Here is a 13,988-nt window from a genome sequence, read left to right as displayed (position 1 = left end):
TTTTTTTTTTCCATATGTGAGTTAGGCAGGTCATGAGTAGAGATTTATCACAGTTTACCACTTCTACAGTATCAACAATATGAGGCAGCTGAAATATTGCAAAATCTGAAAGTACTTCCAGTATATTCTCTTCCTCCTTCCCTCCCTCCCTCTCTCCCTCTCTCTGCCTGCCTCCCTCCCCTTCCTCCACCTCTGTGCTTCTCTCCTTCCGTCTCTGGCCTTCTCCCCACTTCTCCTTCCACTTTCTCCCTCTCCATCCCTCTATCTCACTCTCATATTGACTATCTTGAGCACTCTCTAGCACTCACTTAACTTTCTATTCATGAAACAGGCCATGTTCTTTCTTCGCACATGCTCATCTCTCTTCTTAAAGCATTCTTTCTTTCTTTCTTTCTGCCTGGCTAGCTCCTCTATATTCATAGGATCTCAGTTTAGATGTCCATTCATCTGGGAATCATTCCTTGACCTACTAAGCTATGAGAGATATCTCTCTTCTGTGTGCTTGTAGCACCTGTGCTAATTCCTACAGTAGCATTATCAGACTGTGTTATAAATGCCTGCATCTTGATATCTCAGACTATGAACTTCTTGAGGGAAAAGACCATGCCTAGTTTGTTTGTTGCTGGATCTTCTGAGCTGTGTGCAATGTCTGGCACATAATATACATTAAATATTTGTTGGCCATATGGGTAGATGAATGTCTAATTGGTTCATTGCAATATTTACTAAGATTATATCATAAGAATTTTCCTAAATTGTTAAACTTTATAAACATTTTAGATAGAAACATAGTACTTTGTCATATGGATAGCTCATAATTTATATAACCATTCCCCACTTATTTCACTTCTAGATTATCTAGTTTTTCAGTAATAACAATGTGATGAACAAAGAATAGCTTTGTTAAACTTTGCCTATGATCGTGTGGGGTAAGAAGAAACTTTCCTCTATCCTCAAGGTTCTTTCAGCTTGTCTGATAATTAAATCTATATGGAATGATTAACAAGAGAAAACAACCACATTTAATTACATACATATGCATGGAAACCCCACATACCTGAGAGAGTCAGAGACCCTGCATAGATAAGAGGTTCAAAGACAGAAATGGAAAATGAGGTATATATGATATTCTGAGCCTGAGATAAGGTGCCTTGGAGCTTCAAAGGGGAGGAAGGTCATTGCAGGACAATAAGAAGAGCAGATGTTCAGTAATTAGTAGTTTGCCCTCCCATATGCTTAGGCCAAAAAAAGTTATTTTTGATGATAACTCTTGTTATGGGCAAGGTCCCTAATTTAAATTCTTTGAGAGGTAAAAGTTTCTTATGAGCCTGCAGGGTTTTGATTACTTTTAGCTCAAAATAATTCACATGCCATAGTGGCACATTTTGGGGAGGCCTGTTCTGAACCCCTACACTTGATTTTTTCCATAGAACGGTTTTCAGGGCATTCTAAAAGTTCTTAATAATTTTTTACATTGCTTTTCAAAAGGTTGTACTGGTTTGAACTCTCCACCAGTACGTTATGTAGGTGGCTGTTTGCCATAGCCTCTTCGGCATTGATTAGTTCCATTTTTAAACATGCTTACCAGTTTGATTTGTTAAAAATGGTATCATTCTCTTTGATATGATCAAGGTGAGGTTGAGTACTTTCTCAAATATTTGTAAACTATTTATTCTTCCGTGATGAAAACTAGAAGTATTTCCTCACCCATGTGTATATTAAACCAGTTTGAATACTTTTTTTGGTCTTACATATTTATTAAATGTTTGAACTTTTTATATGGCTTTGTAGTGAAATTGATCACCCCAAAGGTTGGATATATTGGTAAAATCATTTATTTTGACCTTCTTAATTAATATTTTAAATGTTCACAATTCAAAAAATTATTACAGGATGAAGAGTTGAGTATTTTAAAGCAGGGTTTAAGATATATTGTGTAAAATTATAGACACTGCTTGGAAATGAGAAGTGGCATTTAAATTTCTTGAGGAGGTTGAGGTTTGTACCAGGACACTGTCACCAAGTACTCAGGAATCCGAAGTTGTGATTGGGAGTGTGGGTGAAAGAGAACAGACATTGTAAGTAGACTTGTGAAGCTCTGCCTCCAGGAGGAGGAAACCAGTCTATCCTGATAGGACAGTCTTAATTTGGTTATCCTTGAATAACTGGTCTGGTAGAAAGACAGACAAGTGTAAATTAGGAGACCTGGGTTCTAATCTCAGCTCTGGAATTAGCCTGTTTTGTAGCCATCAGAAATTACTTCATATTACAGTTTCTCAGTGCTTACGTGATTAAGTTCTTTTCAGCTCTAAAAACCTTTGATTTTATTGTCTAGGGAACAAAGCTATTCTTGTGAATCCAGGCCTATTCTTGTGAATAGCTACGTATAGGTTTGGAAATCAATTCATTCTTGTTGCAAGCTGTTTGGGGAAAATAATAGGAAAATTTCCATACCAGCTGAATGTTTTAGGGAAAATGAACTCCCAGATCCTAGTGGTTTTTTTTTTTTTTGATACATAAAAATGGCAAAATTAGTTAAATTACTTTTATGCTGTTTTGCCTGGGCCAGAGAACTGTGTATTCAGTGTTTTCTCTTTGAACATGGCCAGAAAATGACAAATTGGATAAATTTAAAGAGTGCAGAGAAGTTCTTAAGCCTAAATACTGTCTAAATTCAGAGATTACTTAGGGGAAGAAAACTAGGTGCAAAACCATCAGTGCTTTTAAGAGAAGTTATTATTTAAGCAAATGTCTCGGCTTAATTAAAGTCACAATTAAATATTAACCTGTGTCTGGCTTGCGAAAGCTGTTGAGGCAGCTTTCTAAACAGAATCTGACTGCTCTGTGTTCGATTTGTTAGGTCTGGCTCAGTGCGCTGAGCTCTGCTGGCAGCTGAGAGGGGAAGCCGGAAAAAGACAAGTTCCTGGTGCAAAGGTTGCTCTGCAGCATAATTTGGGCCTTGGAGGAGCTGTAGTTGTCACACTCTACAAGATGGGTTTTCCCGAAGCTGTCAGGTAAGTGGCATTATGGGTTTTGTCTAGCAATGAATATTTCTGACTTTTCATAGCTGAAGACGTTTTATATGTCAAAAGTCCTAATTTTATTGTTTTAGTACTCAAAGACTAAGTATGTCATTACATTGCTGTAATAGCATGGCTTTAAAACTTTAAAACTGGCCATTAGCTTTTAAACATAACCAGCCTTAGGAAGATTTTGTTCAAAAACGAGTCAACACAGTCAAAAGAGTTTGCTGAACTAGATGTGGGAGCTGACTAGGGTACTTGTCTCAGCCCTGCCAACCTGAGTACTTTTAATTTATTCAAGTCACTTTTTGATTTCCTTTCCCACAGTTTGCTTTCATTCCACAGCCTCCCAGGCTTCTGAGATTGTTTGGAGAAAGTCATCAACTATGCTGATTGGATCTCTGCAAATTTACATTTTTGAATCCAGCTAAGCCTCACTGCTGCTGGAATCCATTTTATTTGTCTCTTGATTTTCTTCCTGTCCTTGTCAAATCTCTGTGCTCCTCAAATCTCTAAAGTACTTTTTTTCCCCAAGCCTTTCAGGATCTCTCAACTAACTTGCTTTTCTCTCAGAGAAGTGCTCCTCCTTCCTAGAGGAAAAAAGTTCACTTTTCCTTTCCAGGGCCCAGCTTTCTTCTTTTCATGCTAGTCTTTCCAACAACTTTCTGTAACTTTATTGCAAACACTAAGTGTACCCTCTCATTTTTGAATCTTTCCATCTTTACCTTTCCATCTGCTCCTTTCTCTCTGTCAGCAAACATTCAGGTCTTCTATATTCTGAAAAATCTATTTTTTTGCTCGCCTTTCTTAATTCTTTCCGTTCATAATGAGCCTTTTACATTGAGCCACCTTTGTTTTACCATGCTGAAATATCTTACAGTCTATTCAGACCTCACCACAGAGGTCAGGTAAGGCCACCAATAATCTGATTATGAAATTGTGACGTGTCCTTGTCTTTATTTTTCATTTTTGTTCTCTTTAACCCTGCTGTAGCTTTCATCACTTTCAACTGAAATTGTTGGTAATTATTTATTCACACTGTGCTTCCACAAAGGATATGCAGCACACTTCATTAACAGAATTCTTTATATTCTTATGTTTTGCAAGCTCTTCAGTCTCTTCTCTGCCCTTTCACTCTTCTTTCTCTGCCTGGCATATCATTTCCATTGTGAAAACTATCTGTTAAGGCTCATCTCAGATACCATCTCCCTTTAAATATACACAGCACTTTGTACCTCTTGGGTCCTTATTTAATTTTGGTTCAGTTGTAGAGTATCTAGCTTGTTTTTATTCCCTTTATGATATGAAATCCTTGAGGCCTAAGACTGACTGACTTCTCCCCACCTCTCAGAGGATCTCCCTTATAGTGGGTCAATTTTTATCGGATTAAATCAAATAAAAAGATGTTAAGATGTTAAATATTAAGTTTCCTCCGAAATCTGATTCACTGGTACTGCACTGTCCTCTGAAATTCCATCTAGTTGATATTTGTAGTCGAAAATCCTCAATAAAAGCCAAACTATAAAGAACTACCAGAGTCAGGATATTAATGTAGCTGTCTAATTTTCTCAGAATAGAAGGTTATAAATTTTGGTCAATAAATTATATTTTAAACATGGAATTCTCATAGTTCTTTTATTTTCAGGAGACTAAGTAATGGAGATATAGAATTTTTCATGGTAACCACGATTGATATTTCTGGGCAGGCAGAGTATGAAAAATCCAGATGATACGTTGACAAGAAATTGGTTTGAAATATTAACGATATTATTGATAGTTTTAGTGATAAAATATAACTCATTCCAGAGGCAAAGTTGAGAAAACAATTCTAACTCTGATGGTGCAAATGTAGTTTTAAAATGAGTCTGTGGTTTGGTTGTAAACAAAGTTATTTTAAGGTACCCGTTGCACATGATCTGATTTGCTTAGTTTCTCATTTAGCTAACTTTGATGGAGCAACTGCTGCATGCTTAGGTCCCCAAGTATGGTCCTTTAAGTATGTGGGAAAGGCAAACATACTTTTTTTCAAAATGCTCTAGAGGCCCAGAGGAAGAAATTATGATGAAGAAGGTAAATTTAAATGGGGATGATGAGGATTGCCCAGCAGAAGGGTAGAGGAAGGGCATTCCGGGCCTTTACAGTGTTTTAAAAATACAGGGAGGGTTTGTAGGAGGTTGTGCTGTGTACGTGGAGAGTAGATTATTTTGTGTGTGCCTGGTTGAGGGGCAGAGTCTGTAGTTTGTAGGTGACAGAGGATGCAGCTCTCACAGTAGATTGGATCATGGTTTCGAAATGCATCAAATGCTTTGTTGTTGAGGAGTTTGGAACTTATCCTACAGAAGATAAGTTTTAACAAAAGATCTTGTGGTTATATTATATTGTGCTCTAGATTGTGTGTATCAGTAATTTTTTCCTTTTTATTGCTGGGTAATATTCCATTGTATGGATGTCCCACAGTTTGTCCATTCCTCGGCTGAGTCATGTTTGGATTGCTGGGCTTTTTTTTTTAATGGAAAATGACCTAAATTATCTTGTAAGTTTAACTCAACAGGTAAAAAGCCTAAGTAATATAAGAAGTTAAAAGTTAGAAGTAAAAATTACATCCATGTAATGATTACAACTGTGTGTGTGCTCATAAACAGGGACTAGAAGAAGCAATATGAAAAAATGAGTATAGGAAACTTGTTGGAATAGTGGGATCGTAGGTGATTAACTTATTCATTTTCTAAATTTCTATTTTAATTAGGACCCCCCTTTTTTTACAGAACTTCTAAAATACAGGAAAAAATTACAAGAATAATACAAGAACTTCCATATACCTTGTATTCAGATTTGCCAGTTGTTTATATTTTTTCTCATTTGTTTACCATTTTTTTCTACATATATTTATAGATATATGCATATTTTTTCTGAAATATTTGAAAGTTAGAGACATTATACTTCTTTATCCTTAAATATTTTACTGTGCATTTCTAAAAACAAGGACATACTTAACCACAGTATAGTTTTAAAAAATCAGAAATTTAATGTTTATGCAATACTATTACCTAACTCAAAGAACATATTCACCATTCAATTGTCCCAATAATATCTTTATAAAAGATACTGTAAACTTTCTTTTTTTCTCCTTGTCCAGGATCCATTCTAGGATCCTGAATGCGTTTATCTGCCATGTCTCTTTAGTTTCCTTTAATCCGAAACACTCCCTGAGCCTTTCTTTGTATTGTTTGACCTGGACTTTTTTGAAGACTACAAGTACATTCTTTAAGAGGAGAATGTCCCTCATTTGTCTGATATTTCCTCATAATCAGATTCAGGTTATACATTTTTTGTAGGAATACCACTGAAGTTGTGTCCTTAGCGCATCATGTATGGAGGCACATGATGTTGGTTGTTCTGTGTTGGTGATATTTAGCTTTGATCACTTGGTTGAAGTGGTATCTACCATGTTTTCCTCTGAAAAGTTACTGTTTTTTCCTTTGTAGTTAGTTAATAAGTAATTTGTGGTGAGATGCCTTGAAATTATATAAATATACTGTTCCTCATAAAATTTTTACCCATTACCCATTTGTTTTCAGCATCCACTGACGAATTTTTTCTAACGTCGTCATTCCTTATATTTATTAAGTGGTGTTCTGCTGTAAAGGAGAGTTTCTCTTCTCCATTTTAAAATTTATTTCTATCTATTTATTTCTATCTTTATCTATTGATAAATATATCAGTATGAACTCATGAATTCTTATTTCATTCAGTGGCTTATAATTCATTGATATTTCTTTTGATACTCAAAATGTCCCTGCTTTGGCCAGTGGGAGTTCTTTCTTGCTGACGCATTATTGTCTCATGATTCCTTTTAGTAGTTACTTTCTAGCTCAAGAAGATACTCCAGGCTTATCCTGTACTTTCTATGCCCTAGCCGGAGGATCAGCCATTTCTCCAAGGAGCCCTGGTTCCTTTTAGTGGAGAAGGGAATTTTAAAACCACAGTGTTAGCCAAGTGCTTGTTTTTATTTTAGGCCTTTTCAAGAGACAGCAGTGGACACACACACACACAATCTTAGTTTCATTTTAAAAGAGGTGTTTATGAACTACATGCAGAAATCTAATGTGATTTATATCTGTTTCCATGCTCTCATTCCATGCCACCAGTGAGCAGTTAGAATGAGGATATTATAAAACTACTTAAATGCCACCTGTCTGCAATATCTTTAATTTTTTATAGATTGGAATTATCAGAAAGGCAGTGTTGGTCAGTGGAAAGAGCACCCCATTAACTTTTCCACCACACTGCCTGCTTTGGCATGTTAACCTTTTCCTCAGAAAAGAGCAAAAATATTTACTTCAGGGATTAGAAAACTAACAACAGCAAAAATACCTGCCATCCATTGTAGTTGCTCAATAAACTTGATTTTTGATTTCCCTGTGCATTTTCCTTTTTTCTTTCCTATTTCTCTAGTTTTCATCATTGGTCAAATGGTGGAAATTGGTTATATTTATTAAACTGTAAATATGTAGGGATTTGGAAAAAATGAACTTTAATTTTTAGGTCAGAATGGAAAACGTATCTAACTCAATGAAGTTCACAATTTGGCTCTTTTGGCTGGATTTCTGTTTCTGTTGGGATCATTTGCCTGCACAGTCAAATGACTCTACAATGACTCTAATTAGAACAAATTGATCACTGGTAAAATGTGAGGTTTAGGGATAGGAGGTGTGATTAAAATGTAGAATTCTATATTCTTCCTAAACACTATATTCTTTATAAACAGCAACAGTTTAAAAAAATATCGATACCTTTATTGAGACATAAATCACATGCCACACAATCCACTCATTTTGAGTGTACATTCGGTGGCTTTTAGCCCTTTAGTATATCACAGTTTGCAGTCATCACCATAGTCAATTTTAGAACATCACCCCAAAAAGAAACCATGTATCCATTAGCTGTCACTCCCCAGCCCTACTCCTTGTAGGCTCTGGCAACCATTAATCTACTTTCTGTCTCTATGAATTTGCCTGTTCTGGACATTTCATATAAATGAAATCATATAATATGTGGCCTTTCGTGACTGATGCTTTCATTTAGCAGGATGTTTTCAAGGTTCATCCGTGCTATAGGAATGACTATAATACAAGCACACCTCAGAGATACTGCTGGTTCAGTTCCAGACCACCACAGTAAAGTGATTATTACAATAAAGCAAGTAATGCTAATTTTTTTGTTTCCCAGTACATGTAAAAGTTATGTTTACAGTTACTGTAGTATACTAAGTGTGCATTGGCATTACGTCTTAAAATCAATGTGCATACCTTAATTAAAAAATATTTTTTTTTGCTAAAAAATGCTATCGTTTGAGCCTTCAGCAAGGGGTAATCTTTTTGCTGGAGGAAGGTTTTGCCTCAGTATTGATGGCTGCTGACTGATCAGGTCATTGGTTTGCTGAAGGTTGGGTGGCTGTGGTAATTCCTTAAAATAAGACAGCAGTGAAGTTTGCCACATCTGTTGACTCTTCTTCTCATGAATGATTTCTCTGTAGCAGATACCATTTGATAAGTAGAACTTCTTTCAAAATTGGAGTCAGTTCTCTCAAACCCTGTCACTGCTTTATCAATTAAGTTTGTGTAATATCGTAAATACTTTGTTGTCATTCTAACAGTCTTCACAGCATCTTCACCAGGAGTAGATTTCATATCAAGAAACTACTTTCTTTGCTCATCCATAAGAAGCAACTCCTCATCCATTAAAATTTTATCATGAGATTGTAGCAATTCAGTCACATCTTCAGGTTCCACTTCCAATTCAATTTCTCTTGCAATTACCATCACATCCGCAGTTACTTCCTCCACTGTAGTCTTGAACCGCTCAAAGTCATCCATGAGGGTTGGAGTCAACTTTCTTCAGACTTTTATTAATGTTAGTATATTGACCTCTTCGCATGAATAATGAATGTTCTTAATAGCATGTAGAATGGTGAATCCTTTCCAGAGAGTTTTCAGTTTCTTTTGCTAAGATTCATCAAAAGAATCACTATGGCAGCTATAGCTTTACAGAATGTATTTCTTAAATAGTAAGACTTGAAAGTCTAAATTGCTTCTTGATCCTTGGGCTGCAGAATGTATCTTGTGTTAGCAGGCATGAAAACATTAATCTTATTGTACATCTCAATCAGAGCTCTTGGGTGACCAGATCAGTGAGCAGTAAAGTTTTGAAAGGAGTGTTTTTTTCTGAGCAGTATGTCTCAACAATGGACTTAAAATATTCAGTAAATCATGTAAATGTGCTGTCATCCAGGCTTTGTGTTTCTGTTTATAAATCACAGGCAGAGTAGATTTAGCATAATTCTTAAAGGCCCCAGGATCTTAGGTATTGTAAAAGAGCATTGACTTCAACTTAAAGTTACCAGCTACTTTAAAGTTACCAGCTACTTTAGTCCCTAACAAGAGAATCAGCCTGTCCTTTGAAGGTTTGAAGCCAGGCATCGTCTTCTCCTTTTTAACTATGAAAGTCCTAAATGACATCTTCTTCCAATATAAGACTGTTTTGTCTGCATTGAAAATAGGTTGTTTAGTGTAGCAGCTGCCATTAATTATCTTAGCTTGATCTTCTGGATAACTTGCTGTTTCACCTTGCACTTTTATGTTATGGAGACTGCTGCTTTCCTTAAACCTCACGAACCAACCTCTGCTAGCTTCCAACTTTTGTTCTGCAGCTTCCTCATCCCTTTCAGCCTTCATGGATTGAAGAGAGTTGGGGCCTTGCTTTGAATTAGGCTTTGGTTTAAGGGATGGTTTGATCTTCTATCCAGACCACTACAACTTTCTGCATATCAGCAGTAAGCCTGTTTCGGTTTCTCATCATTCATGTGTTCACTAGAGTAGCTCTTTCAATTTCCTTCAAGAACTTTTCCTTTTTTTGTTTTACAATTTGGCTGTTTGGCACAAGAGGCCTATCTTTATGCCTGTCTTGGCTTTTGACATGCCTTCCTCACTAAACTTAATCATTTCTAGCTTGTGATTTAAAGTGAGAGACTTGTGACTCTTTCTTTCACTTGAACACTTAAGAGTCCATTGAAGGGTTATTAATTGGCCTAATTTCAATATTGTTGTGTCTAGGGAAATAAGGAGGCCCAAGGAAAGGAGCTGAGATGGGAGAATGGCCGGTTAGTGGAACAGTCGGAACACACACAACATTTATTAACTTAGTTCACCGTCTTATATGAGCACAGTTACAATAGTAACGTCAAAGATCACTGATCACAGGTGATGGTAACCAATATAATAATAACGAAAATCTTTGAAACATTGTGAGAATTAACAAAATGTGGCATAGAAACACAAAGTGAGCAAATCCGTTGGAAAATGGCACTGGTAGACACGCTCAACACAGCCTTGCCTCAGACCTTCAATTTGTGAAAACTGCAGTATCTGTGAAGTGCAGTAAAGCAAAATGCAGTGAAACGTGATATGCCTGTACTTCATTTCTTTTTATAGCCGAAAAATATTCTATTATAAGGATTCCAGTTTTTCTACATCCTCACCAACACTTGTTATTGTTTGCTTTTTAATTTTAGCTCCTATGGGTGCAAAATGGTATCTCATTATGGTTTTGACTTGCATTCCCCTAATGTCTAATGATGTTGAGTATCTTATTATTTGCTTACTGGCTGGCCATTTGTATATCTTTGGAGAAATATCTATTCAGATTTTTTTGTCATTTGAAAAATGGGTTATTTGTCTTTTTATTATTGAGGTGCAGTGGTTATTTTAACCACCACTTTTCAAGGGCCTGCTGTGTTCTAGGACCTTGCTAGGTGCTTCATATGTACTTTGTTTAATCTTCATAAAAGCCCCAAGTGGTAGATCTTACACCTTGTTTACAGATGAGGAGATTCATGATCAGAGATAAAACACCTCATCTAAAGAGAGTTTTAAGTGGTAGCAATCAAGATTCTAACCTTCATCTGAGTGCAAAGTTCCTATTTCGTTGGCTACTCTGTGCTTCTGATCTTTGACGTTGTTGAAGTGGTGCCTGTATTCTAGGCCTTAGGTGAAAATTTTCAGGAAGCATAGAGGGAATTCATATACCTAATAATTAATCTTCAAAGTCCCTTCCAATATTTTAGGTACCTGATTTATTTCAGAAAACTTGTGGATAAGTTAAGTTTAAAAAAATCAGACTTTAGTTTTTACTAAAATAACTGTATATAAAGAAATCATGAAGAGAATCCTTTTCCAAGTTTGCTTAAGTTATTATATTCGGTTTCCTTAGAGCAGGGCACATATCAAATAAATTATAAAGTATGAAGGATTTTCAGAAAATATTGATAAAACATTTTATATATTAACTTTTTTTCTAATATGAAAAATTGGTTAACCATTAAATTGATAAGCTTTTCAAAACAAGCAAAATAAAGAGAGATCTGTGACCTGTGGGAGCTTGTTATCTGGACTCTGGCCCACAAATTATCAAAATATTTTGTGTAACGAAAAGTGCTACTAGTATCTGTTATTATTTTATCATGTACAGTTAGGAAGCATCAAGCTTGGTGAAGGGAATGATGATTAAAAGCTGAAGAGTTGGACCATTAATGAAATGAAATTGACTTGTGGAAGACCAGTCATGGCTACCTGATTTTAAATATTGGAAGCCATTAGACCCAAACTCCCTGATTTTAGGTTGCTCATTCAGACTTTTGACAGAGAAGATGGTGTACCATAGATAATATTGTTGTAAATGGAACAGGAAAAAATTAGGATTTAGGTAAGGGAGAATTCAGTGTAATTTCCATTCAATTTAGTCACTATTTACTGAATACTTGTGAGAACTGGAGATATAAAGATTTTTATTTTTTTAAGAAAGATGTGGCATCTGCCCTTGAGAAGCTGACATTTAGTAGGGTTTTACAGAAAAGGAGCTTCCTGGCCTAGGTCTTGGAGGTTAAAATGGAATTTGCTAAGACAGAGGTATTCCAGACACGGGGAGCAGCACGGGCAGAGGCTTGGAAGTGTGAGGTGGCATCCCGGGGTCTGAGAACTGCACGGGTTTCAGTATGGCAGGAGCTCAGGTTCTATTCCTTGCTCATGATAGTGGTATGATTTCTCTGGAAGGCTCACTTTTCAACTTCTTAGAGTTCCTCTACCCATCCTTTCTCCCTCATTCTCAGCTGATTATTTTGCCTTATATATTGTTGAAATATTGGAAGCCATTAGACCCAAACTCCCTCATCTTCTATCTCAAGACTTAGGAACTTATCTAGACGCACCCATCTTATCCTCTTTCTTCCCTTGAGTCTCCTCCTCCTGTTACAGATCTCGTCCCCTGTCAGGACTTCTCTCCTTCTATCTCCTTTTCCTTGTTTCATTACCATCATCAGGCAAACATGCTCAATATGTTCATCTTAAAACAAAAACACACTTTTCTTGATACTACACACCCCTCCCAGAGACCACCGTTCCCCTGAAAGTTATGTCTCTAAAGGACTACACTGTCTCCTTCCTTCTTCTATTTACTCTTTAATTACAATAATCTAACTTCTACCGCTTCCTTAAAATTACTTTTCTCAAAGTCACCTGTGTTCTGCATTTTGCCAAATCCTGCAAGTATTTGACCTTCAGAAGTATTAAACTAACGTAGCTTACTCCTCCCTCCAGATTCTTTCTCCCGTCTCGGCTTGTGTAACACCATGCTCTACTGGTTTTCCTCTTGCATCACTGGCTGCTGCTTCCCCTTCTCTCCCCCTTCTCTCCGACACCTCTGAATAGACTTCCATTGGGTGTTGTCCTGGGCTCTCTTCTTTCTCTTTAACTCTCTCAAGGTGAGCTTATCAGTTCCCATGGATTACTTTAAATACTTTAATTATGCTGATGATTATCTCCATTTTATCTCCAGCCCAGACTTCTCTCCTCTGAGCTCCAGACTCTCATATCTAACTAACTGCCTTCTTTTCTCACAAATATTTCATACTTAATGTGCCTAAATGGAACTTGATCCCCTCTACTCCCACTACATTCTTTCTTTTATCAATAAATGGCACTACCTTCCTCTGTTATTCAGGCTGAACATCTGAATCATCCTTGTCCTTTCCCATCCCCATTAGATCTCTCTCATTCCTAGCAGCAAGGCCTACGGATTCTGTCTCCAAAATTTATTTTTGAATCCACTTCTTTCTCTCCATCTCCACTGGCGGACTGCCTCTCTTGTAGTCCAAGACCACCATCACATCTTATCTGAACTACTCCAGCAGCCTCCTGTCTCCCCATCTCTGGTTTTGTACTGCTCTCCCCAATTCATTCTGCATACTGTTGTAAGAAAAATCACAAATCAAACTGAATCACTTCTCTTTTTAAATCATTTCGGTGCTTCCCAGATTTCCTACTTTGGTGTGCATGATCTGGTTCCTGCCTGGTTCTCCAGTGTCATCTCATGTCACTCTCCCCCAACTTATTGTGTGCTCTAGTGACACCGGTTATGTTTTACTTTCTTTTAACATACCAGACTCCCTCTCTCTCAGGAACTTGGCAGTTTCCTCTTTGAATGACTAGCTTCTTTTCTTCCTTTAATTGGGTCTTAGCTTAAATTCACCTTCTCAAAGATGTCATTCTTTGATCACCCTATCTAAAGCAGGTTCCTCTTTTTGTTTGCTATTCCTAATACTTGCAATTATTTTGTCTGTGTACTTCTTTTTCTCCTGCATGGGACGAATGTAAACTCAGTAAGGACAGGGACTGATTTGTTTATTGTTATACTCCCAGTGCCTTGAACATGTAGCAAGCACTCATTAAATATTTATGAAATGATAGAAAGAAGGAAAGGGAAGAGAAAGGAGAGATGGGTGGGGATAGACAAAAAAAAAAAAACAGAAGGAAGGATAAGGGGTAAAGAAAGAAATACTTACTGATCAGTTGCCACACTCTTGACTGCTTCAAATATTCCTTTCCCACGTTGTTCCAGTCTCTATACCAGCTA

At 36.8% G+C, this 13,988-nt stretch overlaps 1 protein-coding gene across 3 annotated transcripts in view; it reads left to right on the top strand.

The window, feature by feature from the left end:
- The window catches only part of SCP2 (sterol carrier protein 2), a 141,958-nt gene that overhangs the window by 110,506 nt on the left and 17,464 nt on the right, over positions 1-13,988 (top strand). For all 3 annotated transcript variants that reach the window (XR_002782839.1, XM_011370475.2, XM_011370474.2), the window contains exon 12: positions 2,861-3,014. Coding sequence is in view for 2 of the 3 variants with exons in the window: in XM_011370475.2 (XP_011368777.1) it covers positions 2,861-3,014 (154 nt within the window). In the remaining variant the exon portion in view is untranslated. The remainder of the gene's footprint in view (positions 1-2,860; positions 3,015-13,988) is intronic.

Source organism: Pteropus vampyrus, unplaced genomic scaffold (assembly GCF_000151845.1).
Source record: "Pteropus vampyrus isolate Shadow unplaced genomic scaffold, Pvam_2.0 Scaffold170, whole genome shotgun sequence".
Classification (NCBI taxonomy): domain Eukaryota; kingdom Metazoa; phylum Chordata; class Mammalia; order Chiroptera; family Pteropodidae; genus Pteropus; species Pteropus vampyrus.
Note: the sequence above shows the minus strand (reverse complement) of the source record. Positions and strands in the feature narration are given on the sequence as shown.